The sequence below is a fragment of the Molothrus aeneus genome, chromosome 4, assembly GCF_037042795.1.
Source record: "Molothrus aeneus isolate 106 chromosome 4, BPBGC_Maene_1.0, whole genome shotgun sequence".
Lineage (NCBI taxonomy): Eukaryota > Metazoa > Chordata > Aves > Passeriformes > Icteridae > Molothrus > Molothrus aeneus.
In genome coordinates, this window is record NC_089649.1 from 56302721 (window position 1) to 56327586 (window position 24866).

The 24866-nt window shown below is 35.7% G+C and overlaps 1 protein-coding gene across 1 annotated transcript in view; it reads left to right on the plus strand.

The window, feature by feature from the left end:
• ADGRA3 (adhesion G protein-coupled receptor A3) overlaps positions 1–24866 on the plus strand; it is a 54572-nt gene that overhangs the window by 6886 nt on the left and 22820 nt on the right. The window contains exons 2-8 of the mRNA XM_066548547.1: positions 7792–7863; positions 15465–15536; positions 17398–17469; positions 18376–18447; positions 19857–20017; positions 20904–21117; positions 22040–22204. Of these exons, the coding sequence (XP_066404644.1) occupies positions 7792–7863; positions 15465–15536; positions 17398–17469; positions 18376–18447; positions 19857–20017; positions 20904–21117; positions 22040–22204 (828 nt within the window). The remainder of the gene's footprint in view (positions 1–7791; positions 7864–15464; positions 15537–17397; positions 17470–18375; positions 18448–19856; positions 20018–20903; positions 21118–22039; positions 22205–24866) is intronic.

Consider the following 24866-nt stretch of genomic DNA (forward strand, 5'->3'; position numbering starts at 1 on the left):
TGTTTCCACCTGAGCTGTTTCTGTCAGATACAAGAGCTCCTTAGTAGCTCTCCCATGTTGTTATAGAGTATGTTTTACCTTGAAACTGAGTATCAGGCAGAGTTTTTGCAAATTACACTTAGGTTTCTAAAAGTGTCCTGTCAGACATTCTGGACAACTTATTCCAATACTCGGACTGTTGTTTCAGGATAACAGCCTCTGATGTTAACAGGAATTTTAAGCAATTCTCAAATTAACTTGTGTGCTGATTGACTCATTCATGTTTCTGTGGGTTGCAGTGACCTGACTTATGGCTGTGGGCTGCAGATCCCCTTCAGCTTCTCTCCCTGACACAGGGATGATGAGATGCAAGGGCTGAGGAGATCTCCCCCCCTGTGTGGGGAATGTTGCATCAGCATCCAGCTGTCGCTAAAACCGTAGCCTAAACTGGAGCTGGTGTGTTCGTACCTTCGCCTCCCAGTCTGTCGCTGTGTGGATGTTTGTGGGTTTTTCCCCTCCCCTCCCTGGCTGCAGTACTAGCATTTGTCTGGCTCCATGCCTAGTCAGTTCAGGGAGCTAAGCTATCCAAAAACTGTTTACTTCTGTAGGATTAGGATATAAATTTTTGTAAATGTATCTTTGTGTGCCAGCAGCTGACAGGAAGTGCTTGTTAACGTGTCTAGACAAAGCACTTTCATAGAGAGCAGGTACACCTGGTAGGAAATGTGAATACATGTGAGACTGGGTGTGACAATCTATGTTCTAATTAGTACTACTGTGATATGACACAGAGAATTTATTAATTTATTTGCCATAGCAGGTAAAGTTGGAAGTGGCTGGCAAGGTATCCATGTGTGCTGTTTTGTGTGAAGAAAGTTATTCTTGCATGTATGTATGGATTTTTTTGGGGTCAGGTGAACTTGCACTGAACTGCAAATCAGTGCTAATCCTAAAACTTACACAGCTGGTAGCTAAATGGGAAAATCAGGAGGGAGCAGAAGTTAGTAAACCAAGACAGTTATTACAGAAAAAGTTGATCATGATATCTTAAAATAACGCAGGTGCTACAGATCTAACCAGTGGGGAGAGAACTTTGAGGAAGCTTTCTAGAATGAAGTGGTCACAAGGGTTAGACTTCAGTGCTTTCTGTTTCCTTTAGAAATGGCAACATAGAGTTAATGTTGGAAGAAATAGGGTGTAGCTGTGTCCTCTGAATTTTCTCCATGGTAGGCTTTTGAACCTGGCATAAGTACAGGAACGAAAGCAAAATTTGGTTGGTAATTTTGTAATTTCACAATAATTTATTTTGAAATTAGTATGATTTTCAGCAATGCTGCTGCTCATTCTCCCATTCTGTTTTGCCCCTCTGTTCTGTCCTTTTCTAAGATGATTTTTATTTGGTACTATTAAAACTTAGAAAACTTGCTGTGTTGCTCCAGTGATTGGCAGTGTTTTTCACTAGAAATAATTTCTGTCTTTAAGAACAGTTTGTTTTTAATGAAAAGCAATAAATAAAGTGTGTTGCTGCATACTGAATATCAAGAAAAAAATTCTTTAACGGCACTGCATAGTGGGCATCGCTGCTTGAACAATCCAGGGATTGTGTAGGAAAAATCAAGATTCCTCATTAGATGATATAAATTTAGCACATTACCAGGTAAAAATGGAGCAGTATAAGTAGACACAGTTTTAATTCTGTAATTTCATTACTTCTGGGAGGTTTAGTTTACAATTTTAATATCGTTTAATATGCATAATAATGAAATATTGCAGGAAATCTTTTATGTGTTGCAAACTTCTATTTTGCAAATGCTTCATTGCTAAGCTTCCTTAATTGTAATGGTTTTGTTGAATTGGAAAATACTGTCTCCTTTTGTTAGAGTTTTGGAATTAATAATAGGTCTTTCTCTGTATAAAGCTTATGGAGTGCTTTCATTTCAGAGTTACTATTAACCAAGTACAGTTTGTGTTCTGTTCAGTCTAGGTTTCAAGGTTTCTTTTGCTTTGATACCAGTAACTCACTAGAAGGCAAAATACTAACTGTTGAAAAATACTGGGTTTATATCCTTGTTAAATCACAGTTTCTACAAGAAAAACTTTGAGAAATGTGTTTCTTTTTCCATGTTCACAACTTTCAGCAGAAAGCATTTTTCTTGGTTGTTTGCAGATGGTTATTTTAATCTGACTATTGCTGGTGGCCACTTTCCCAGTTCTTAGAGTACGCAGTCACCATGAATTGATCTGATTTATTATCTATTTCCTGGCTCTCCATTTGAGTCTTTTAAAATGTGTTTTGGAAGCTACTTCAGTGTTCAGCTAACAGTTACACTTCATACAGGCTTCTTAGTGGCCTTTTTGACTATTTGGTAATAGTGTTAATGCATGTGTGTGTGTTTTAATAATATTCTTTGGATTAGGATTCATTTGTGATGTTAGGACATGCATTCTAAATTACTGCCTAATTCACTGATGTCTTAGTGATAGATGTTTTATAGCTGACAAGCCAAAATGGTTTCACAGAACAAAACGTTTTCTACTCAGTGCATTCTAATGGTAGAAATGGATCCAGCAGTGATTTTATTCTCCCTCTGTATGAGAAAGGAAAGTTAGGACATCATCTTTGGTACCTATTGCTAAAATTCCTTATAGTTCAAAGAACAGACTTTGGGTTTGGCTGCATTTATGTTTTGCATGCTGAGCATCTACTGCTAAAGGTCTAGCCAATAAGTTAATAGTCATAGTTGAGTTTCTTTGCAGTTTTTTCAAAGTTGTCTGCCAGTTTGTGAAGCAAAATGGAAAACAGGCTTTTGATCCAAGCTATATTCAACAAAGAAACATTTCAGCAATGTTCTTGGAATAGGTGAAAAGCTGGGGAGAATTAAGGGGGTTTGAGGGGTTTGGTACATTTCTTTTCTTGAGGTACATTGTTTCAGATTAACTCTTGGTCTCTCAGAGCTTCTGCTCAGAGAAAGAGGGAAATGCTTTGTTGTAAGGTGACTTGAGATGTCCATAATTCTTTCTAGAGCCTACTTTTTAGCTGCTCGTTCTTCCAGGTTTTTTAGTGTTAATTCCATGGCCATGTTTTTTTTAACACAGGAACTATCATTGCCTGCATTAGTTTCACATTTTATTTTCGGATATATAAGTGTTGGACAAGCAAAATGTGTTTGTTCCAATCAGGTGTTGTTGATTATTTAAAAGAAAAGAAAATAAAAAACCTCATATGGAGCTCATAGGAAATATGGAGCAACAGTGACATTGGGCTGTGGAAACCCCTTTGTGAATCCTCAGTGACATCATTTATGTTTCAAAGTAATTTGTTAAAGAGTTGAATAAGATGGGGATGAGTGCAGCTCTCATCTCAATGGTAGCTCTCTACTGTTTTCTCTTTAGACTTCTTAATGATGGAAAAGTTAGCATACTTTCAGAATTACTTGGCTCTTTGGAAAAATTATGGTCTTAAACTAGTAACTAAGAATTATTATTGATCACAAATAATATCCTTTGCCTAAGTGGTACATAATAGTCCATCATTTCATTGTACATTAATGCACAGAAACTGAAAGTGACTATAAAACATCTACTTTGAGGTGGATGCTTTATTACATTTTGTCTTCTTGTGCCACATCTCTTAATACTTCAGATAATGTATAGACTATATATTAATAGCAAGTTTTAAAGTGCATTTTTTTAAGATTACACAACATTTTTGGGTGATGAAGTGTTTTAAGTTATATGGAGTGTTGTAAAATCTATCATTTATTGTACTAAACCTTTATGGTTGAACAACTAACAGCCTCTGCAGAGAAAATACTTAATCAGTCTGGCTGTAATTTGTAAATCACACTCAAGAGAGAAATTTACCTTGTACCCAGATATTCAAAGGCATCTACGTTAGACCTGTTATTTTACAGGCAATGTCAGAAAACTTTTTTTTTCTTACAGAACTGTTATTTTTATTTAGTTTAAATTTAGTTCAGTCAGTTATAGCTGCTTTTGAAGTGGTTCCAGGTCCATTTTGAACAAGTTATTTTTCTGGAAAAAACACAGGTATATCAATAAATCTTTAGATGAAGTAAATTGTAACTAAGATACAATTTAATTTCTGTACTACTAAGGATTGTAATTTGCTTGCTTGTGTTGACTTAGATCAATGTTTGCTTGTGAACGTCATGGGTTTTTTTTCCTTAATTTCTCCTGAAGTGTGGAATTGGTATGCATTTTTTTCTTGCTGCTGCTGTTATGCCTTATGTTCAGTTTGCATTTACTATTAATGATTTTTTATAAGCTCCTTCATTTACTTTATATATAATTACTATTTTTCTTCATGCATACATTTCTGAAACCAGGAAGGATGTTGAAGTAGAGATATACTTTATTTGGTTTTCTGGTGAATGTACCCAGTACCTGCCATTTTTACAAATAAAATTTATTATTTAGGTTGAAACGTTTTTGAGTAGAATGGGGAGTAGTTTGAAAGACTTAGGATGTGTAATTTTAATGCTTCAGGTTAAATTTTACTAGTTTTGTGGACATTCCAATTTGTAGATGATGTTTATTATTATTACTACCAAACTTGCACTCTTGCAAATGTATTTAGTGGTTTTGTGTTAAAAGTTGTGCCATTCTTGATGGAAAGAGTCATTGAAATACACGTACATTTTTTAAGAGTACCTGTGCTTCCTTGGTTTCTATGTGTGTTTTTAAAAACCAGCACTGGTTCTTTTGTTCATCTAGTTTATCACAGCTGCAGGCAAGGGAAAAAATTCCTTATTTTCTTCCTGTGAGGTAGCTTAATGTATTGGAGTACAGAACTATGTTTTCACAAGAGCAAATGCTCTTGACGGACACTCCAGTAGATGTTACAGGCATTATAGCAATACAATAGCAATTTCTCAGTATACTTGTATTTTTTCCCCTTCTTCCTTTCCACCATTCCTGTGATCAGTCTTCACCTGGTATTATCTGACCATGTAGGATATGAGGTTGATCACTCTTGTGTAGTTGACACATAAATCAGACTCCTGGGGGTTGCCCTGGATAAATGTGTAGTTTAACATTTGCAGCTTGTGGAGCAGTGGGCACCAGGGATGGGTTGACATGAGCTGCAGAAATACATGGTATGATTGGAAGGTGAGAAGAAGGAATGGAATCTCCTCATTTTAGCATCAGAACTTGTTACCTTTGTTGAATGATTTAAGGTTAACTTTAAGAATTTTCAAACCTTCTTACCATCAGGCTGGAAATAAAAGGATTTTCAAACAGTTTGTTCAACTGTCTTGACTTTGTGTATGTGAGATGAGAAAGAGAAATTGTCAGAGCCAGAATTTTTGACAAAAAATGCCTGCTCTGTGTTTGTCTAAACTATAGAGACTTGAGGTAGTCTTTGAGAAGCCTGGAGAAGAAAACTACTTAATGTAATATACAGCTGTGTCAAAATGATGCTGTTTTTGTAGATTGCTAGATCTCTATTTTAGTTTAATCTTATTCATTGTGTGTTTTGAAGTATTATTCCTTGTCATTACGTAGTAAATTTTATGCACTGGAGGAAAGAGTGCACGTGTGTTTGTGTGTTTGGTTTATGGTTGTTTTAAAAGACATCTGAAAGATGTGGTGGACTGGAAAGAAATCTCATAGTGTGGCACCTTTAAGTGTAGAAGTAGTTATCCAGCCTGAAGATGTAATTGGTGTAAGTGAAGAACTGTGGGGACATGTTGGATATGAAGGATGCATTTGATAGAGGATCTGTCTGAAATTGAGGTGACTGTAGCAGAAGTTGTGGAACTATCTGACAGTGAATAAATTTCCAGGACAAGATGGTGTGACTGAAGAGCTTTTAGAAGAACTTGGGGATGAAATTTCTGAAGTCTTGCTTAGAATGAACATGATTTTTGAGGACTGGAGGATAGCAAATGCTTATTTTTAAAAGTGCATCACCATTTGCATGGTTCCAAGTCTGATGTTTGTGTTGAAAAATCAGTAGAACTTATAATAAATATATTGGATACCTGGATAAAGATAAAGGTACCATGGGAAATTTACATCTTCTGTAATGAGAAGCTCTTCCTCACAGTCCTTTGGAGCTCTTCAGAGTCAGCAAAATATTTACAAGTTTCATCTAGCTGTTATAATGAAACATGGATTTCTAAAAGGTGTGTCTGTCCCTTGCCAAAGGCATTTGATGAAAAAAGTACGTCAGTCTTAAATGGAGGATCATCAGATGAGCAGCTGACTTGCTAAAGGATAAGAAGAGGGTGTGGAACTAAATCCCTCTCAGTGGAGTGGAGTCATAGAGAACTGTAATGCACAACTTACTTCCTAATGACCTGTAAAACAGCGTGAGTAAGGGGTTGACATAGTTGAGTGAGTTGATTGATGTAATAAGGATGAGGATAAAGTGAAGAATTTTGGAAGAAGTTTGTGAAAGTAATTGGGCAATAAAATGGCAGCAGCACCACACTGTAAAAAATTGAAAAAATTTACTGGGGACAAAACCTCTGCTGTCTTATATAAGATGATGGGCGTTGAGCTGACTAGAAATCTTAGATTCTTAGCATAAGTGATAAAGGCAGATTATATGTTAGGAATTGCTAAGGAAATTGTAGGAAACAGAATGTCATTATTCCAGTATGTGGATTTGTGACTTGTCTGTGCGTTGTGTACTATTTCAGGTCTGGTGGTCTTACCTCACAAATTTTTTAGTGTAATAAAGCTGGAAAGAACTCAGAAATTATTAAGGTGTCACAAATGGCTTTTGTGTAAAGAATAATTAAGTAAAACATGGATTTTACAAATGGAAAAAAGACATCTAGTTTTGTACATAATGGCACATAGTAAAAAGAGGGTAAGTGGATTGATTACTGTGTGTTTCACTTTTTAGAAGTGGGGAACATTTAATAAAGCTGGCAGGAGGTGTTTTCAGAACAAGTGAAATGAAGCATGTTTTATGGATTGGAGAGTTGTACTGCGAACCCTTTTGTAAGGAATACTGTAGGTGCCAAAATTTGACATGATTTAAAAGGAAAATAGGCTATTTTGTTTTGGTTTGGGTTTTTGTCCAAGAGAGAGCTATGTGGTTGTGTAGAAAGCAGGTCCTTCTAAGTAAGGAAATATCAGCCATACAAAGAAATTCCTACCTTGAGGATAATTAGGATCTGCTGTGATCTGTGCAGATGGCTGTGATTGGAGGATAGGGTGCTTGGCAGGATCGACCTGATCCAGTTATTCTAAAGGAAGAAGGAATTTGTGGTTGTGTTGTCCTTTAGGAGAAGAAAGGATAGATGAGTGCTTGCTGAGCTTATTTGCAGATGTTTTAAAAAGATTGCATTGAGGAATAGGATGAATGTGTGAAGGATGGCTGGGAAAGGTAGTACAGTCTGGGAGAAGTACATGTGTGTGTGGCTAAAAAGGGGAGCAGAGGAAGTGGGAAGAAGGCAGGATGCTGCTTAGTTTGGAAAACCAAAATGGGTAAAGAAGACAAGAATGTTGAATGTAGTGATTTGTTCTTTAATGCTTAATTCCTACTACACCACTTCTGGGTCATATTAGGATAATCCTAGATGGGTGTACTTCCTGTCAGATGTTACATATGTAAGCTTTCATGGTGCTTAAAACAGATGACATACAAAGCTTTTTTTTTCTCCTTCATAATATTTAAGTAGTGCTTTTGTATACACCTCAAGAAAATGAGCTAGGCATTGTAGTTTGATACAGGCTGTTAAACAAAAAGAGTTACAAAAGAAGTGTAAGCTGTAGCAAAAAAAATTGTTACCAAACTTATAATACATTGTTCTTGATTGGTTTTGTTTACAGGATTTTGAGTAACAATAAAATAACAGAGTTGAAGAACGGTTCCTTCTCTGGATTACACCTTCTTGAAAGATTGTAAGTACTTCTTGAAAAGCTATATTCACTTTAAAAATCAAGTGATATACTGTTTGTTTCATTAATAATTCTAAGAACAGAATGTCTTAAATAAGGGATCTGTGCTTTATTTTGATGTCTTTTTTTTGTGATTGAAGAGTTAACATAGTGTTCTCTTAATATGAATGAATTAATTATTCAACAGTATAAATAACATAACAGCAAAAAAGGGATAATCTCACCTGCAGGTGAGAGGGCAGTTTCAGTGGGAATTTTACTGGAATGCTATGATGGCTGGATTTGCTTTGTTGGTTGTTTCATTATGCAAACACTGTGTTGTAAAGAAAATTACTTCTTGAAGTAAATTTCTTAAGTGTCAAACCATTTATTGAACAGTTGCAAAGTATATTTGCAGGAGAAACATATGTATTAGAGCCCCTAAGAGAGACTGAATTTATTAAAGATTTGTTGTTGACATTTATTTTGGGAGTTTTACTGCTTACTTCACAGCTTTGGTATGTGCCAAAGGTACAGGGGGATGGGATTGAGTCTGATGGGAGTAACTTCTTGGATATCTCTTGCTTCCTGTTTTCACTTCCCTTACAGATGATACATTGCCTATGAGATAAGAAGCAGCATTGTAGCTTCTCTTACAGTCAGCCTTTTTCCAGCTGGTAGAAGGTCAGGATTGGCAGGTTGATCTACCTGGGAGCAAGCATAAACTTTAGAGATAAGGATTTTTCTAGGCCATTTGACTGGGAAAGTAGCCAGCTTCATAATCATCTCACAGCATCTAGGAAGAGTTCCAAACAGCTTTTGGCTTCAGGGAATTAAAAGTATTTTATTCTTCCTCTAAAACTCAAAGGCTCCAATCCCAGTCACCTGACCTAAATAAATTCAAACACTTCTACCATTCCCTCTCCCATGTACCAGAAGAAGGCATCTTTTCACAGGCAGATGACCTTTATTGTAGAAGTAAGTTGCTGTGCCAAAGAAGCAAGGTTATCAGCAGTGATGGCATTTGATTAGCTAATAAAGGCATCTGCTGATGGTTGTTATTTGTTGAAACTCGTTACAGTTTTCAGACAGGAAATACTTTAAACTCTAGTTAGTTTGAGATAATGATTTAAGTTTTCTTCAATAATCCAAATCTTAATTTTCTTTAAAATCATAAGAATGCAGCTTTCTTCTATTTAACTCCTGTCATTTGTAAGGTTTTTTTAGGTTATTTTAATATCTTCATGAAAAGGAAAAGAAAGCAGCAAGGCTGGCATCAAGTTTGAGCATTTAAAGTGAGCTGGGATAGCAGTGTTTTAGAGGATATGGTAGTCTCATCAGAATGAGAACATTCTTTATTGTGCACTATTGTAGGAGTTAATGCATCAACAAAAGATTAATAATGGCCAGGTGTCTTCATTATAAGTGGAGGAAAAACAAGTGTGGTACACTAATTATTAATGATAGTATTTTCTCTTTTTTTCCTTTTGTACCTGCAAGACTTGTTTAAAAGACATAGATATTTAACCACAGTAAATTTTTCCTCTTTAAATGTTTTGTGACCTTGGACTGAAACTACTATTGTAATTAAAATAGTTTTTCAGACTTAAATAGATAATCAGTAGTAAAAGCAAAAACAGTTGAAGGTCACAGTAAGTATTTTAAACATTCACATTGTTAAGTAGCTTCAAATTATTTTTCTGATGTTCATTGTAATAACTTGCATGCCTTCAAAATTGCATTTTTTGACATTTTCTCGTTTATTTTTATTTTGTCTTACTACTCATACTTTCCCTTGTTTCCTTATGAGTGTTTTGTGCTTTGTAGGGAAGTTCTTTTCCCCACATTTAATTTAAGAGATGAAATGGAGATAACAGAAATAAATTCTCAGTATTTAAATAGTTAATTCAGACAGGATGATTGTCACTTCACTGATTACTAGGGGGGAGATTCAGTATGCATTTCATGTTTCTTTGTTCATTCCTTGTGATGTTACACTTGATAGGAAAAACATTTGCCATTTCACTGTAGTGGTTTTCAGGCAGAGATTATAGATGTGTTGTTATGAGCCAGCAGTGAGCCCTGGTGGCCAAGAAGGCCAAGGGCATCCTGGCCTGGATCAGGAACAGTGTGACCAGCAGGAGCAGGGAGGTCATCCTTCCCCTGCACTCGGCACTGGTGAGGCCACACCTCGAGTGCTGTGTCCAGTTCTGGCCCCTCAGTTTGGGAAGGACGTTGGGACACTCGAGTCTGTCCAGAGGAGGAAACGAGGCTGGAGCGGGGCTGGGAACACAAACCCTGTGAGGAACGACTGAGGGAGCTGGGGGTGCTTAGCCTGGAGAAAAGGAGACTCAGGGGTGACCTTATCATTCTACAACTCCCTGAAAGGTGTTTGCAGTCAGGTGGAGTTGGTCTCTTTCTCCAGGCAGCACTGACAGAACCAGAGGACACAGTCTCAAGCTGTGCCAATGGAAGTTTAGGTTGGATATTAGGAAAAAGTTTTTTATGGAAAGAATGATAAAGTATTGGAATGGTTTGCCTGGGGAGGTGGTGGAGTCACCATCCCTGGATGTGTTTAAAAAAATACTGAATGTGGCACTTGGTGCCATAATTTAGTTGAAGTGTTAGGGCTGGGATGGACTTGATGATCTTGAAGGTCTCTTCCAACCTAGTGATTCTGTAATATATTTAAATAAAGCCTTCAGAACAATAAATCAGAGGAATATGTCAGGAACATGTATCTGCATAATAATTGATTGAATTTTAATCAATACTGACAACTTTATAATTCATCTGTTAACATACTAACCTTTTTTCTCCTGTTCAGTTCTTGAAAATTTTAATGAAAATGTAGATATTTTTAAATGGTTTCTGTCATTGTATTAATTTTTCTAGTAAATTTGGGGACATGGTATTTGTAGCTGGCAACTTGTTGCACTTCAGGTTATCATTTTACTCAAACGTGTTATCACTTGACCTCATCCACATCAGATAATTCTTCTGTGTTACTATTGAAAGGTGTAAGTTTTGGAGCATACAAGCAACAAATAAAACAATGAGCAAGTACATTAAAAATGGTAGCCCGGGTAGACATAATAAGTCATAGTTTTAATAAAAATATTTACAGATGTGTTAATTTATGATAATGTGAATTCGCTAATGCATTATTTTGTAAAGAGGGTGATAAATTTACAAAAATAGAAGTTTAATTTTACTGGAAAGTAAAATGTATGTTAATTAGAGTAGAAAATGACTATGCTATGTCTACGTCTATTCTTACAGGAAAAAAGTATGCAAATAAGAGTAACTAGGTCAACAATTTTAACAAATGTCTTAAGTGGTAATGAAAGTGTCTGTACAAAAAGATGCCAAGTATTTTAATGTCCATTTTGTTTTCATATTAATTTGAAATTCAACAAAGGTGAGTGCAAAGGATCTTGCACCAGGGGAAGCATAGCCCCAAGCACCAGCACAGGCTGGCACTGACCTGCTGCAAAGCAGCTCTGTAGAGAATGACCTTGGGCTCCTGGTAGACACCAAATTGTCCATGAGCCAGCAGTGTCCTTGTGGCCAGGAGGGCCAGTGGTACCCTGGGGTGCATTAGGGAGAGCATTGCCAACAGGCTGAGGGAGGTGATCCTGCCCCTCTACTCAGCCCTGGTGAAGCTCATCTGGAGTTCTGTGTCCAGTTCTGGCTCCTCAGTACAAGAGAGACATGGAGCTCCTGGAACAGGCCCAGAGGAGGGTGACAAAGATGCTGAAGGGACTGGAACATCTCTGTTACGAGGACAGGCTGAGGGAGCTGGGCCTGTTCAGCCTTGAGAAGACACAGCTGGGAGGGGAGCTCATCAATGTCTGTCAGTACCTGAAGGGAGGGTGGCAGGAGGATGGAGCAAGGCTCTTTTTTGTGGTGCCAAGCAACAGGACAAGAGGCAACAGTCAGAAACCAATGCACAGAAGTTCTACCCGAACACGAGGAAGAACACTTCTTTACTGTGCAGGTGACAGGAGATAGAACAGCTTTCCCAGGAGTCTCCTACGCTGGAGATACTCAAGAACCATTTGGATGCAATCCTGTTCCGTGTGCTCTGGGGTGACTGCATGTGGCAAGGAGGTTGGATCAGTGACCCACTGTAGTCCCTTTCAACCTGACCCACTGGGTGGTACTGGGAAATGTAAAAATTCAGTCATAAGCATTTGTTTGACTTGCCCACACAAAATGTACACCACGGAGACCCAATGAAAGGATAGGCTGACTTTGTAATGTGTGTAATGTCTAACTATTATTATTACAGAAATTACTCTTTCTGTAATTTCTTAACTCCTGTTCTTCCTTCATTTCCCTCTTGAAAAAGCATTTCATACAGGAAGAGTCCATGGTAGCTAATATGTTTCCTGTCTAACATTTACTTTCAAGTAGTGTTAAGGAAGAAAAGATAATTTATCCAGTGGTAGGTAAGAAAACTTAATAATGTATACATATCAATATGTATGTATAGGCATAGTTTGTGACTGCAGGATGCTTTATTAATAATGAAGACAGTCTTCATTGTGCTGAGATAGAAAGCAGTAAATTTTTAATTATGTATCCATGCACTTTTAAATCATAGGTAACTGGCTATTGAAATGTTTCATTACAAAGTATAATAAAATTAAAAGGTATTTTTTGCATAGCAAACCATATTTAAATATAAGTAATCTTTCATTAAGATACTTTTTACATCTCAACAAGAACATAAGGTGCAAAAAAATTTCTGTTGGGGAATTGCTATTTGTCCACTTATTTTATGGCTTTGATAAAGGGCTGTTCCAATTTGGCACAACAGTATCTTCTGTCATGAGAGTGGTTAAACAGAGTTGTGTGATGGTGAAATCTGCATCCTGTGAGGTTTTCAGGCCTTCATTGGATGTGTAACAGTGCAGCAGTTGACGTGATTTAGTTGCAATTTGAGCCAGAATTTGGAATACGTGACTGACCTTAAAGCATCCCTTGAAACCTGGTTTTCTGCTATCCCAATATCTGTTAGTGGCCTTCACTGATAAATATGGGGAACCCCTTATATATGGTGTTACTTAGATTTAGGAGAAAATTAAGAATCTGTTACTAGATTCTCAATGTAAGATTGCTCTACTGCCTGGCTTGTGATTTGTGTTGTTATGGGGGTGGGGATTTTTGTTTGGTTTTTTGGGTGGGTTGGTTGGGTTTTGGGGGGGAGGATGACATATTTTTTTTGTTTGTGGTTTTTTGTTTGTTTTCCTTGTTTTGTTTTTTAGAAGGATTCTTGATGGTGGAAGATAAAGTTAGTATAATATAAATGATGTTACCCTAACTCAAATCCTTTTTTGCATTTTTTTGGAGAGATTTTCTTCCATTTGGGCAAATATGTGTCTGTAGGTACATCTTGTTGGTTGAGCTTTGCCAAAGAAAAATCAACATCTGAAATGCTTAATTTCCTCTTGCTAAAGCTAAAATATAGTTTATATAAATGTATTCATTGGTGTTAAAACCAGCAAAAACATGAAAGCCAAACACAACTTTCTAGTAAGGTTGTTTCCCCCACCTCTCTTTTATGTGAGAAATAAAAGTCTTTTGGTTTAACACCACTGTAGTTTCTTCATTTAAAAACTGTCCTACATGCTGCAATCCCAGTGGTTGTACCAGCCTATGTTGCATTAACATCGTTCTCTGTTTCTGAGGAGCTGCTACACATGTCAGCACTGTTAATTTTGAGATCTTTTGGTATCTCTTTTGTTTCACAACAAAACAAATTTTCCTCTGCAAATTTCCTCTGCAAATACTTTTGGTAGCTTGATATACAGCTAGTGCCTACCCAAGGACTGCCACTGCAAAGGGTAAAAAAGCCCAACCAAACAGACTCCCCGTCTGTTGTAGTTGCAGGTTGAGAAAAGTCTTAACACGTTGGACGTTAATTGATATGAACCCACTGCAGTGGATTTATGAAAGAGGTGTATCAGGGAGTACTCTTTGAATTTATGGAGTGAAATCAAAGAGCCCTGATAGTTTAGACTAGTGGATTTCCAAGGCATGTGTTGAAGGTTTTTCTCCCTCAGTGGTTTCATCAGTGAGGTTTTAAGTGGGAATTACACAATTTTAAATAAAAAATTGAAATATGAAGAATAAGTGTAATTTTTCTTCCCTACATCAAAGATTGATGGTAAATGAGTGATGAATACCTTTTATTAGTCTCAGATTTGCCATGATCTGGTATTCCAGGGTGTTATATGCCTAAAGAGCCAGTTCTTCATGCTCCTGGTACTACTGCACTGAAAGTACTTGGCAGTTCCTGCTGCCACAGCAAGGGAAGAAAATAAAGTTAAGAGAAGTGTGTATATGAAAATTAATTTACTGCAAGGTGAATTTAACGTATTTCAAGTATTTCAGATGTTTAGGTAGAGCGTTCAGGTGTGATCCATGTGCTGTGATGCTGTCTGTTGTACCATGATTTGTTAATCTGTCTGAAGGAAATTCTGTTGTGAAATCTTGGGATGAATTATTTTTTTAATCATGTATAGCTGTGTGATGGTAGATGTAATCCTCTTGTACAGTTCTCTTTCAAACAGAATTATTAATGTTGTGGTAGATGTAGGAGATCTTTTTTCTACTCTTGCAAATTAATTCACTACTTTTGAATGAAAGTACTATTTTTCTTTTCAAATCTAGAATGTTTGGATATGACCAAGGAGTGAGAAACTTTACATATAGTAATAAGCACCTGTGAAGTTTCAGATAGTACTAAAGTAAAAATCAAGTGTGACTAAGGAGGTGGAAGTAATTTTAGCATTCATGCAGTGATAACGTTTGTTCAAAACTGTGTAAGTGCTATCAGCTGCTTTCTGTGACCTTTGAAATTAAGCTGTATCTACAGAATATCTCAAGTTAGGAGTTACAACCACTATATCACTTGTACAATTAATAAAACAGTTTAATTTAATGATTACTTTACATTTCTCCTTATGGTCTCTGGAAACTTAAGATTTAGAAATTTGCTTTGAAATTTTTTCACCATCTGTATTTGGGATTCTCAATGAGGGCTTTGCTGTTGTGCCAGCAACATAAGTGGAAAATTTCAGTGTTTGGTCTTCAGTGTATTTTTAAGATCATATTTTGCTTTTTTTGGTAGATGTTGGGCATTACTGAAGTATTGAAAATTGGATAGGCTACAGAAAACAACATGTGCTAGACAGTATCATACTGTGTAATAAACAGGTGTCTCTGCATAGCTGTAAACTGTTCACACTGTGGCAAAGTATCTTTGAGGCTATATCATTTCATGTGATGCAAACTGATAGAATTTTTAATGGAATACATGTGCTGTTTCTGTTCTTCCTTGTAGGTAAAATACAGATTTTTCCAATCTTGAAAGATGCTGTATTAGAGAAAGTAAAAATGTGTTGTTGAGTTTTTTTGCTTGGTGTTTTGTTCTGAGTTTTTTTGGGGGGTGATTTGGTTGGTTTTGGGTTGTTTGCGGGAAGGGGGGGCAATTTGGTTTGGGTGGGGGTTTTTTGAGGTTCTCAAGCAAATTGAGACAAGTTACATGTATCTTTACAAATATCTCTGTTTTAAAGTGTAATTTTTGGTAAATGCTGTGTCTTAATTCTCCACAGGGATCTTAAGAACAATCTTATTAGCACCATAGATCCTGGAGCTTTTCTGGGACTTTCATCTTTGAAAAGACTGTAAGTAGTATATCTAGCTAGTCAGTTTAAACAAAACAAATAAAAAACTTCTCAGGGAGAGTAAGTCTTAGCTTCTGGAAGTTTAGACAGCAAAGTTATTATATATAAAAAGTTGAATATATATATGTACCTGGTGAGACAGGTGCCAGATTTAACTACACATTGATCCTACAAGCTCACACCTCCCTGTCTGCCCATTCCCTGCCCATTCTCCACCTCGTGGCTCTTCATGCTATAATTAGTCTTCTTTGGTGGTTGTGGGCCAGGGCCTTCTTGGTGAAGTAAGAGGTCTTTCTCAGGTGTTGCTTTTTGACCTCATCTTTGGGCAGGCGCAGTGGAGGTTTGGCTAACTCTCAGGTCAGTTTGTCCTGGCCAGGAGCCTGGTTTTTGCTGGCTCCTTAAGTAAAAGGTTCTGCTTTATCGGTTTTCTACGATACTTGAGTCTTGCTTTACTGAGTTTTCACAATATATATCTTGGCTTTATGGCCTTTACTTAGCAACTATATTCTTGTGTTCTGTTACAAGTTGTTTCTACCTAACAAGTTACATTCCTATGTGTTCTGTTACAAATTGCTTTTTCTACTTTTACAAACTTGCTAAATAAGCTATATATATTTCTGTTTCCCTCCACCCGCCTAAATAGATTATTATATGCTTCTAAAATTCTGAATTTTTGTAAACGTACATGTTTTTTATATCGCATACACGCATGTATAAAACAAAGTCTGCTTTCAGCCTTGTGACTGAAGAACATCCGCTGCTTGTGGCTTGGCAGCCTCCCTTGTTCTGACAGTTGCTTGTATTCCTTTTTTTTTTTGTACTTGAGTGGCTTGAAACCTCTCTGGGTGGACTTTTTCAGAGCTTTGATTCCATCAAGTCTTGTTTTGTTGAATGTTAAACTCGTGATTTTTATTTTCCAAAGGTCACAGTGGAACATAGAGTTGCTATTAATACTACACTGAAGTTACAGTACTATTTATGCTGCTTTATATAAGGTTTTGCCAACATTCCCATTAACATATTTTTGGGAGATTTATGTGTTGGCTGTGAAAGTTTGTACCAGATCAAACTTGAAAAATAAAAACTCAGCATTATTTTTTTTTCTTTTTTTAAGCACTCTTCAGATTTTTGTAATATTGTTACACCTTTTAAGTGTTAGTGATTTTTGGTACTACCTCTCCTGCCCTGTTTCTTTCTTAAATTTTTAGAGTATATATGTTAATTTATAACTGATCAGATGATCTGTCTCACTTAAAAGGAAAGTATGTTGGTAATTGCACTTCTGAAAACCTTAAAAGTAAAACTGAAGGACTAATTCTGGATCATTATTACTTGCAAGCTTAATTTTTATTACTTTAAGAATTTTTGGTCATTTATTTCAGGATCTATACTGAAAAATATATAACTTTTAAGTATTTATTGAAGTATAATTCTAGAAATGGTCTTATGTATAATAAATGCACTATTATAGGTCTCTGATATGTTAAAAATCAAGTGAGGTACTCTCTCTGTGTGTGTATATATATATTTATACACACACATATATAAATACTACACAAATATGAAAATTTACTAGGTAGGGATGTAAGCCAAGCCTGTTTAAGGGAATTTATTGGTAAGTCTAGACTTGTTCAATTGTGTATGGACAAACTATAATTAGTTAAGAGATGGATTAAGGAGTCTGTGTGCATGTGTAGACACCCATATAGCAGTACCTTCTGGGTTTTCCTGAGAAAGACCAAATATGCATGTGGTGCAATCTGTTACTCATGAATTTTTGTTCCAATGCTTCTATTAGCAGACTGTATGTCATTTGGAAATAAACCAGCTTGTTCCAATTTTTCCTTTTTTCTATTTATAGAGACTTAACTAATAACCGAATAGGCTGCCTGAATGCAGATATATTTAGAGGACTTGTAAACCTTATTAGATTGTAAGTATAATTTGTTTTACATAAATACACTTAAGTTTTAGCCTTGTGTAAGTTAACCTTCTTTGTTTCAAGGGGAGTAGTTTATTTAAGTGTGCTCTTGAAAGACAGCCAATGCCTATGGTTGTGGTTTGTGACTCAGTAGCAAGCTCAAAAACAAGTGCTGGGGCCAACCCAAACCAGGCTATTCAGTGATCTGTTGGCCTTGCAGCTGTTTTCCAGTTTCTTAGAATGTGTAGCTGGGATGGAGACTCGGAGACTGTACAAAATATTTTCTTTAAAAAAATATTTCAGCCTTGTTGACTCTTTCAGTATCCATGCCTTCTACAGTGGCATTGCTGTCAGTCTGTTTTGGTGGCAGTCTTGCATGTTTTGAAGAGTCCTTCATTTACTTTAAGAGGATAACATGTAAGATTGTGAAATATTTCTTTGCCCTGGTTGTTAGTTTCTTACATACAGTGCTTTCACTTATATATAGAAAGTGTTATGGATAATATTTTAAAAAAGCATTCTGATAGATTGAACATGCTTCTTAGAGCATGTTAATAGGAAGACAGCAGTTCACTGTGAACAACAAAATTAATTTTACACTTCTTGAAATCTGTGCTCAACATCTGCCAGTTGATGCTTTAAATAAAAGTCTCCGCATTTACTTTTTTTCCAATCTTAAAAATTCTTCACCTAAACCAAGAGTATTAAAGAACAGTTTATTTGGAGATTTTTGCTAGGCTATTGAGAGAGCCTATTGCTAGGCTATTATTATTCTTATAGTCTTGTGAACTAATTACAGTGTTGTAATAGTACCTTGTAACTTTTAAACATAGTTATATTGAAGACAAGTTTTTTTTTATTTCACATGTCATTTATCTGAGGATGAATTCAAATCATGAACATACTTTTATTTCTCAGGAATCTTTCTGGAAATCTGTTTTCTACACTTACACAGGGAACATTTGATCATCTTGGTTCACTAAAGTCTCTGTAAGTACTTGCTGCATCTCGTCCTACATTATTCTGAAAAAACAAAGCCATTTTCTCATCTGGGCTTCCAAAAGTTTTATTCTATATGTATCATTTATTAATTTATAGTAAATAAATAGCATTTTACACCTTTATAGCAAAAGAACCAAATACTTCTGTGCAAGATCTTAGACCTTGATGAGCAGTATAGTGTTGTTACACATAACAATGGGTAAATATCAGCCTCATGTTCCTTTGCTCTCTCTTGGTTTCATGAGTTGTAATCTTGTGTAAGAAAGAAAGTAAATTAAAAAAAGTGCTGATGACTAGCTTATGCTTTTTCCTGGTAATTATGACAGTTGGTTCACTGTTCTGGGACTTAATCAAAAGCTTTGGTTTCTGAGTTTGACACTGAGTTAATTTCTTGTTTATATTTATAAAGGAGAATATTTCTTTCCCTCCCTTCATCCCTTTAATTGTTCATAAGGTGGTGTTCCTGATATTTTAGTTGTCTGCATAAAGGTTGCTATTCAACAACACCACAGAAATGACAAAAGAACCTGGATATAACTCATTATTATTAAAATAGTGACTGATCTGGAGGAATTCATGCGAGCAAATGCCAAATGGGGTTTCATAGGAATGTTGATTTAGTGTTTGTAATGTTCTGCCTGTGATGTGTTATCCTCTAGACATTTGCAAAAAGAGAAAGAAAATGTTTTCACTAGAGGTAAAAACCAGTGTAGACATAGCTATATGTTTTGCTACATTTTTACCTGTTTCTAAACAGATAAAATATTAATTTCTGAACAGATAAAATTAATTAATTAATCCCTTAATTTAGCTGACTTCAGCTAACATCTATAGGGGATTTAGTATATCTTTTTACTAGAAAGTACTGAATTATATAGAGAAGACTGAGTCAATTAAAAGCCTTATGATTTTCATGTAAAGCAGAATGAAATTGTGTGAATAGTGCTTCTGAAAAGAGAAATAGTTGAGGAGCTATTTTTATTTCAGTTGATTTTACTGCTAAAGCATTTGATCACTACATTGAAGCAATTAAGTGTCTTCTTAGGTCATGACAGTGCGCATTCAAGCAATTCTTTCTTATTGCTCACTTGAAGTAGCATGAACACTTTCCATGAAAGAAATTACCAGTGTTATTTTCATGTACTGATATTAGATATTCCTCATATTTATGGAGAGGATTCCTTTTCTGAGGGAGTATGTCCTTTTGTTCTCAGAGTACAGCTTGCAGAGGGATAGAGTAACTTCCTGTAGGTAGAGGCAGGCAAATCCACTGTAGTCTGGACTTTACTTGTTGCTTTCCTGGTGACAATGAGAGGCGTGGCACAACTGTTAAAGTTAAGCTTTCAGACCTTGGAATTCTGCAGTGTGTCACTGTAAATGCCTGTGTTCTGTTGCAGAGAATTTCAAACTGATTACCTTCTTTGTGATTGCAACATACTGTGGATGCATCAGTGGTTAAAGGAAAGAAACATAACTGTACGTGAGACTAAGTGTGCCTATCCCAAGTCACTTCAGTCACAGACAGTGACTGGTGTTAAGCAGGAGCTTCTCACCTGTGGTAAGCACTGCAGGCAACTGGTATTTGTTTTCTAATGCATTCCATGTTCTAATATTATTGAGCCGAGTTTTTCGCTTTATTTCATTTCCCTAATATTCAAGAGTTGAATAACAGTGGTAATAACAAATTCCTTTTCAAAGGTTGATCTTGAGTTGTGATTCATTATTGCTTGCATTTGGAAATGAATAATAAATAAATTGATGATGGTGGATGTTAGTTTGTAGAAACTAAGGATAAGTAGCTCTCTTGATAAACTCCTTTTTCCAGCTAATCTGTATTTTTCAGAGATCTTTACCTAAATGCCACAAGAGGAATCAGAAACTGATAATTTCTTTCATAGGTCTAGCTGTGTGATTTCAAATACATCAATTATTCTAACCCCAAATTTCTAAAGTTAAAAGATCTTCATTTTATGAGTTGCTTTCCTGTGTGGTGATTCTATTTTTGATTAGCCTTCTTTATGTGACAAAACTGTGACCGACTTCCTTAACTTTTTTTTATATTGGAATTATTCCAACTGTGAAAATAAAAACTCATATGTTACTGTGATTTTGAAGTCCAGGTGAAAAACTGGGAAAAACCAAAATGCATAATTAAATTTTTCCTTCAAATTTGTGTTTTTCACTCCTTTAGATAGGGGCTAACAAAAGAGTCCTGAAATATATTACATTAAAGAAATACACATTTTGAAAAAGAATATAATGATAATTTGAATTTTTCAATATCCAATGCAGTAAATGTAGTTTTTATATGCCTCTTGGCCAATGCAACTTCATATTGATATATAAATAATTGATACTCATTTAGTGTATCTATCTCCTCTTTTGAGAATTAGGTCTATAGCAGATTATTGCTGTTAATTGTGGTTTTATGTCTTGAATTCTAGAACCACCGCTTGAATTACCGTCTTTCTATATGACTCCATCTCATCGTCAGGTGGTCTTTGAAGGAGACAGTCTGCCCTTCCAATGTATGGCTTCATATATTGATCAAGACATGCAAGTCTTGTGGTATCAGGATGGGAAGATAGTGGAAACTGATGAGTCCCAGGGTATTTTTGTTGAAAAAAATATGATTCATAACTGCTCATTGATTGCAAGGTGAATCCATAGTGAGAAAATTTATTTTCTGCTTCTTCCTTTCTGCTCTGATTTAGTGACTGTTACCATAACAGTAAGGCCCTCTCATATCCTCACTGAGGGAACATGTACACAGAAACATCTCTAGTAGGGAAGTAATCTTCCCACATCTCCTATTAACAACAAAGTTGGAGGAGGAGGTCTAGAGATTTGGTAGGTCAAACCTACATGCTTAAAATAGGATTAGCTAGAGGAAGTTGCAGTTGAGTTTTAGTTTTCTGCAAGTTTCACCCAATGCATTAATTTAAAATATGTTTGTGGTAGGATACCTTTTTTTTTCATGGAATGTTAAAATTACAAAAATGTTGGAAACAAGGCATTTAACTGAATTGCTCATGGATTCTTTACTCTTCCTTTTGAGCACACCACAGTTGTTAATATTGTTCTCCAGCAGAGATCTAAAAGTGTAATTTGTTCTGCCTGCAGCAGATTGTTGACTTATTCAGCATCTACCGAGTGGCTATATATCCTGTAATTGTATTGGTAAATTAGAGTGTCAATGTTTATAACAAATTATGCATTTGGGAATTTATTTTAGTTTGGCCTTTCTAAACAACTAAAAAACTTTGTCTTGAATAGTAATGATAACATTTAAGGAATTTGGACTTCTCTCTTCTTTCTGAAGTCTTAGGACTTTTTCCTATGGCTGTTCTTTTTGTTTCCTAGCTTGGCAAAACTAAAAGCCCAAAGAATAATAAATACTTCCTGTTAATTACAGTACTTTGAGATGTAAATAGCTCTGGTTTTATAAGATCACTCATGGCTGTATGTAATTTGATTTTTCTTCCATTGTCTTTCTGTACTTAATTCATCTTTTGGTAAAAGCTTACATAAATGTTATTGCAAGACTGTTTTGATTTATTCTTTTATTTTATCTTTCCAGTGCACTTACAATCTCGAACATTCAGGCTGGCTCCACGGGAAACTGGGGTTGTCATGTACAAACCAGACGTGGGAATAACACAAGGACAGTAGACATTGTGGTGTTAGAAAGTTCTGCACAGTACTGCCCTCCAGAGAGGGTTGTGAACAATAAAGGGGATTTCAGGTTAGTAACCTCAGTTTTTTTTTTCTGAGTAAAAAAAGTCCCTTTAATTTAGCTTCTAACTAAGATTTTATGCATTAGAGGCGCCCATGTGGATGTTTGCTTGTAAATGGTGTGTAACAGATTTTTATCTGTTCTGAATTACTGGGTGTCGACAGAAGCACAACAAAGTATACTGATGTTAAACTCTGAGCCAAGGTAACACATCCTTGAAAGATACTGAAACTAACCTATGATACTTGAAATATATAAATGAAGTTATTTAAATAATTCAAGCTCTGTAGATTTCCTCTAAGATCAAGTTATACCACATACTGACAGGGGGATTTCTGCCAGGTTATCATTCTCTTTTTAAAAGCCTTCTGCTCCTATATGGTAAAATATACAAATATTTAAGAAATATGCAACATAATTTGGATCTTTTTTCCCCCCTATGAGTATTAAACGATAAGAGAGGTGCTGCTTGCTTTTAATGATTGTTAGGTAGCTGTGATATTCCACTGTGTTGAGTGTTGCAGAGTATTTTATCTTTTGTTCTTATCTCTTCACCTGTTTTCCCTTTTCTGATCTTTCTGCTGCTGGTCACTCTAACAACACGTTATTCCTGGAGGTGCCAGCTGTAACAGATAGCTTCTGTATAGATTCTCTATATGTAAGGTAATTCCCTTTATGACTACTCTGTGTTTTACCTCCCTGCAGTAGTTCCTACTGAGAATTAGTGTCTGCAATAGCATTGTGTTCACTATGGTGCATAGGGTTTCTTAATGTTGTATAAACTGCTTTTATCCACTCATTTCACTTTTCTTATGCTGCTTGTCTGTGTTGATCTTCTGCTGGTCTTTTGTTTACAGTTAGAAACTTTTCCTTTCCCTGTGTGCATTAGAGTTTTTAAAGTCATGCTCTTTGTATATAGCTGATCTAAGACCATGTATTTTTTATATTAAGAAATGGAAAGTAAGGTCAACCACGTTGCAGGGACATAGTTTTTGGGGGGAGGGAATAACAAGCTTTCATCTGCAGAAGACCTCCAGCTGTAGCAAAAAATCACTTAAAGTCCTGTCTGAGAGCATTATTTCCAAGCTGATCTCCTTTATGTTCATCACTTGGACAATTTGAGAAGTGTTGAGTATTCCCTCATTAGTAAAGGAATTAGTGTTAAGATCACTTGCTGTACAGAGGCAATTTAGAATTACTAAAGAAGTTCACTTTCACATTGTAAGGAATTATTTAGATAAGTAACTTTGTGCATGTTGTCTTTTTACACTGTGGTGGTTTCAACTGCAGCATTACATTAGAAAAGGAGAACTTCCTGCATTAGATAAAAGGCGAAGAAAGTCAAACAGACACAGGTTGTATTCATCAAAGAACACATCTATTTAAATCACTTATGCATTTTTTTATGATACTAGTGTGAATTGTTCTTCTTTGATTTGCCATTAGAGGTGAAAACAGATGGTAAAGGCTCATTTCAAAGTGTTTTCCATTAAATTAACCTGTGCTGTTCAGTGACTGTTCAATGTAATAGGATTTACCCCCTCTGGAATTCAGTAGAAAGAAATAAGATTTCAGGAAATGTTCAGCTTATCAAAAAGTTCACTGTGTCTGGGTTTACTATAACAGACTTCCTCTTGTAGCTAGGGTAGATAATAATAAAGAGTAATTTTTCACCTTTGAGAGCATATGGAAATAAGGCTTTGACTAGTGAGAAAATGGTTCTGAGCAGATGGCTGTAAATGATCCTAGGTGTATTTGATTTTATAGGTTTTTTTAGTTGGAACTGGTTAGTCATTTTAGCTTGGATGGTGTTTCAAAACTGGCATCTAGATTTTTATCCCTGCAGAGATGGGATAGCAAAGAGTAGAAAAGGAGGGTGTTTGTTTTCAATGTCTTTGGCTTGGTGTTAGTTCAGCATAGTTTGCAAAGGTTAGGCAGAAACTCCATCCTAGAATATGTTTTCTTTAATTTAAATATTCTAAGTCTTACTCAGATAAACTCCCTGAGTATTTTACAATGATTAAATTGAAAATACAGTTTGCATGTTAAAGGATTTACTGAAGTGGAAGTATTTTAACTGTTGTTCTTAGCATGATTTTATGCTGGTAGTTGATAGAATTATTTTTTAAATATAAGAATTATGTTTTTGAACAGTGTTACTCATTGGGTGTAATATATTTTAAAATTGTAATTGTCATGCTGAATTTAGAGGTTTACTAAGATGTAATAAAAAGAGACTAGACTATCTGTTAGCTAATGAAATTATGATATAAAAACTCATTGTAACTTTGTAACTGCAAGTTACTGTTCATGTAAGAAATTAATGCTTTCAAAACAGAATTAATATGTATGAAAGAAAGGATTCTTTTATAATGTCATGGTCTGCCTTTTTTTTCCCCCTCTGAAATGAAATTAAGTGCTTAAACGTAAATGAACCATCTTTTCCCCCACAGCTGTCTACACTCATGTATATGTGATAAATTTTGAGCACCTAATTATACAGAGTAATGAAATAAGAGTGTTAATACAGCCCAGATTGGCACTTCTGCTAGCAGTTGGGTGAACTGTGAAAGATATTCAAGCTTTGACTCACAAGAAATTAAGAATACAAATTTACGTGGCCTTTGTTTGCATGGTAAGAATTAATCACCTTTTGAGCTCTGCTGGAAGG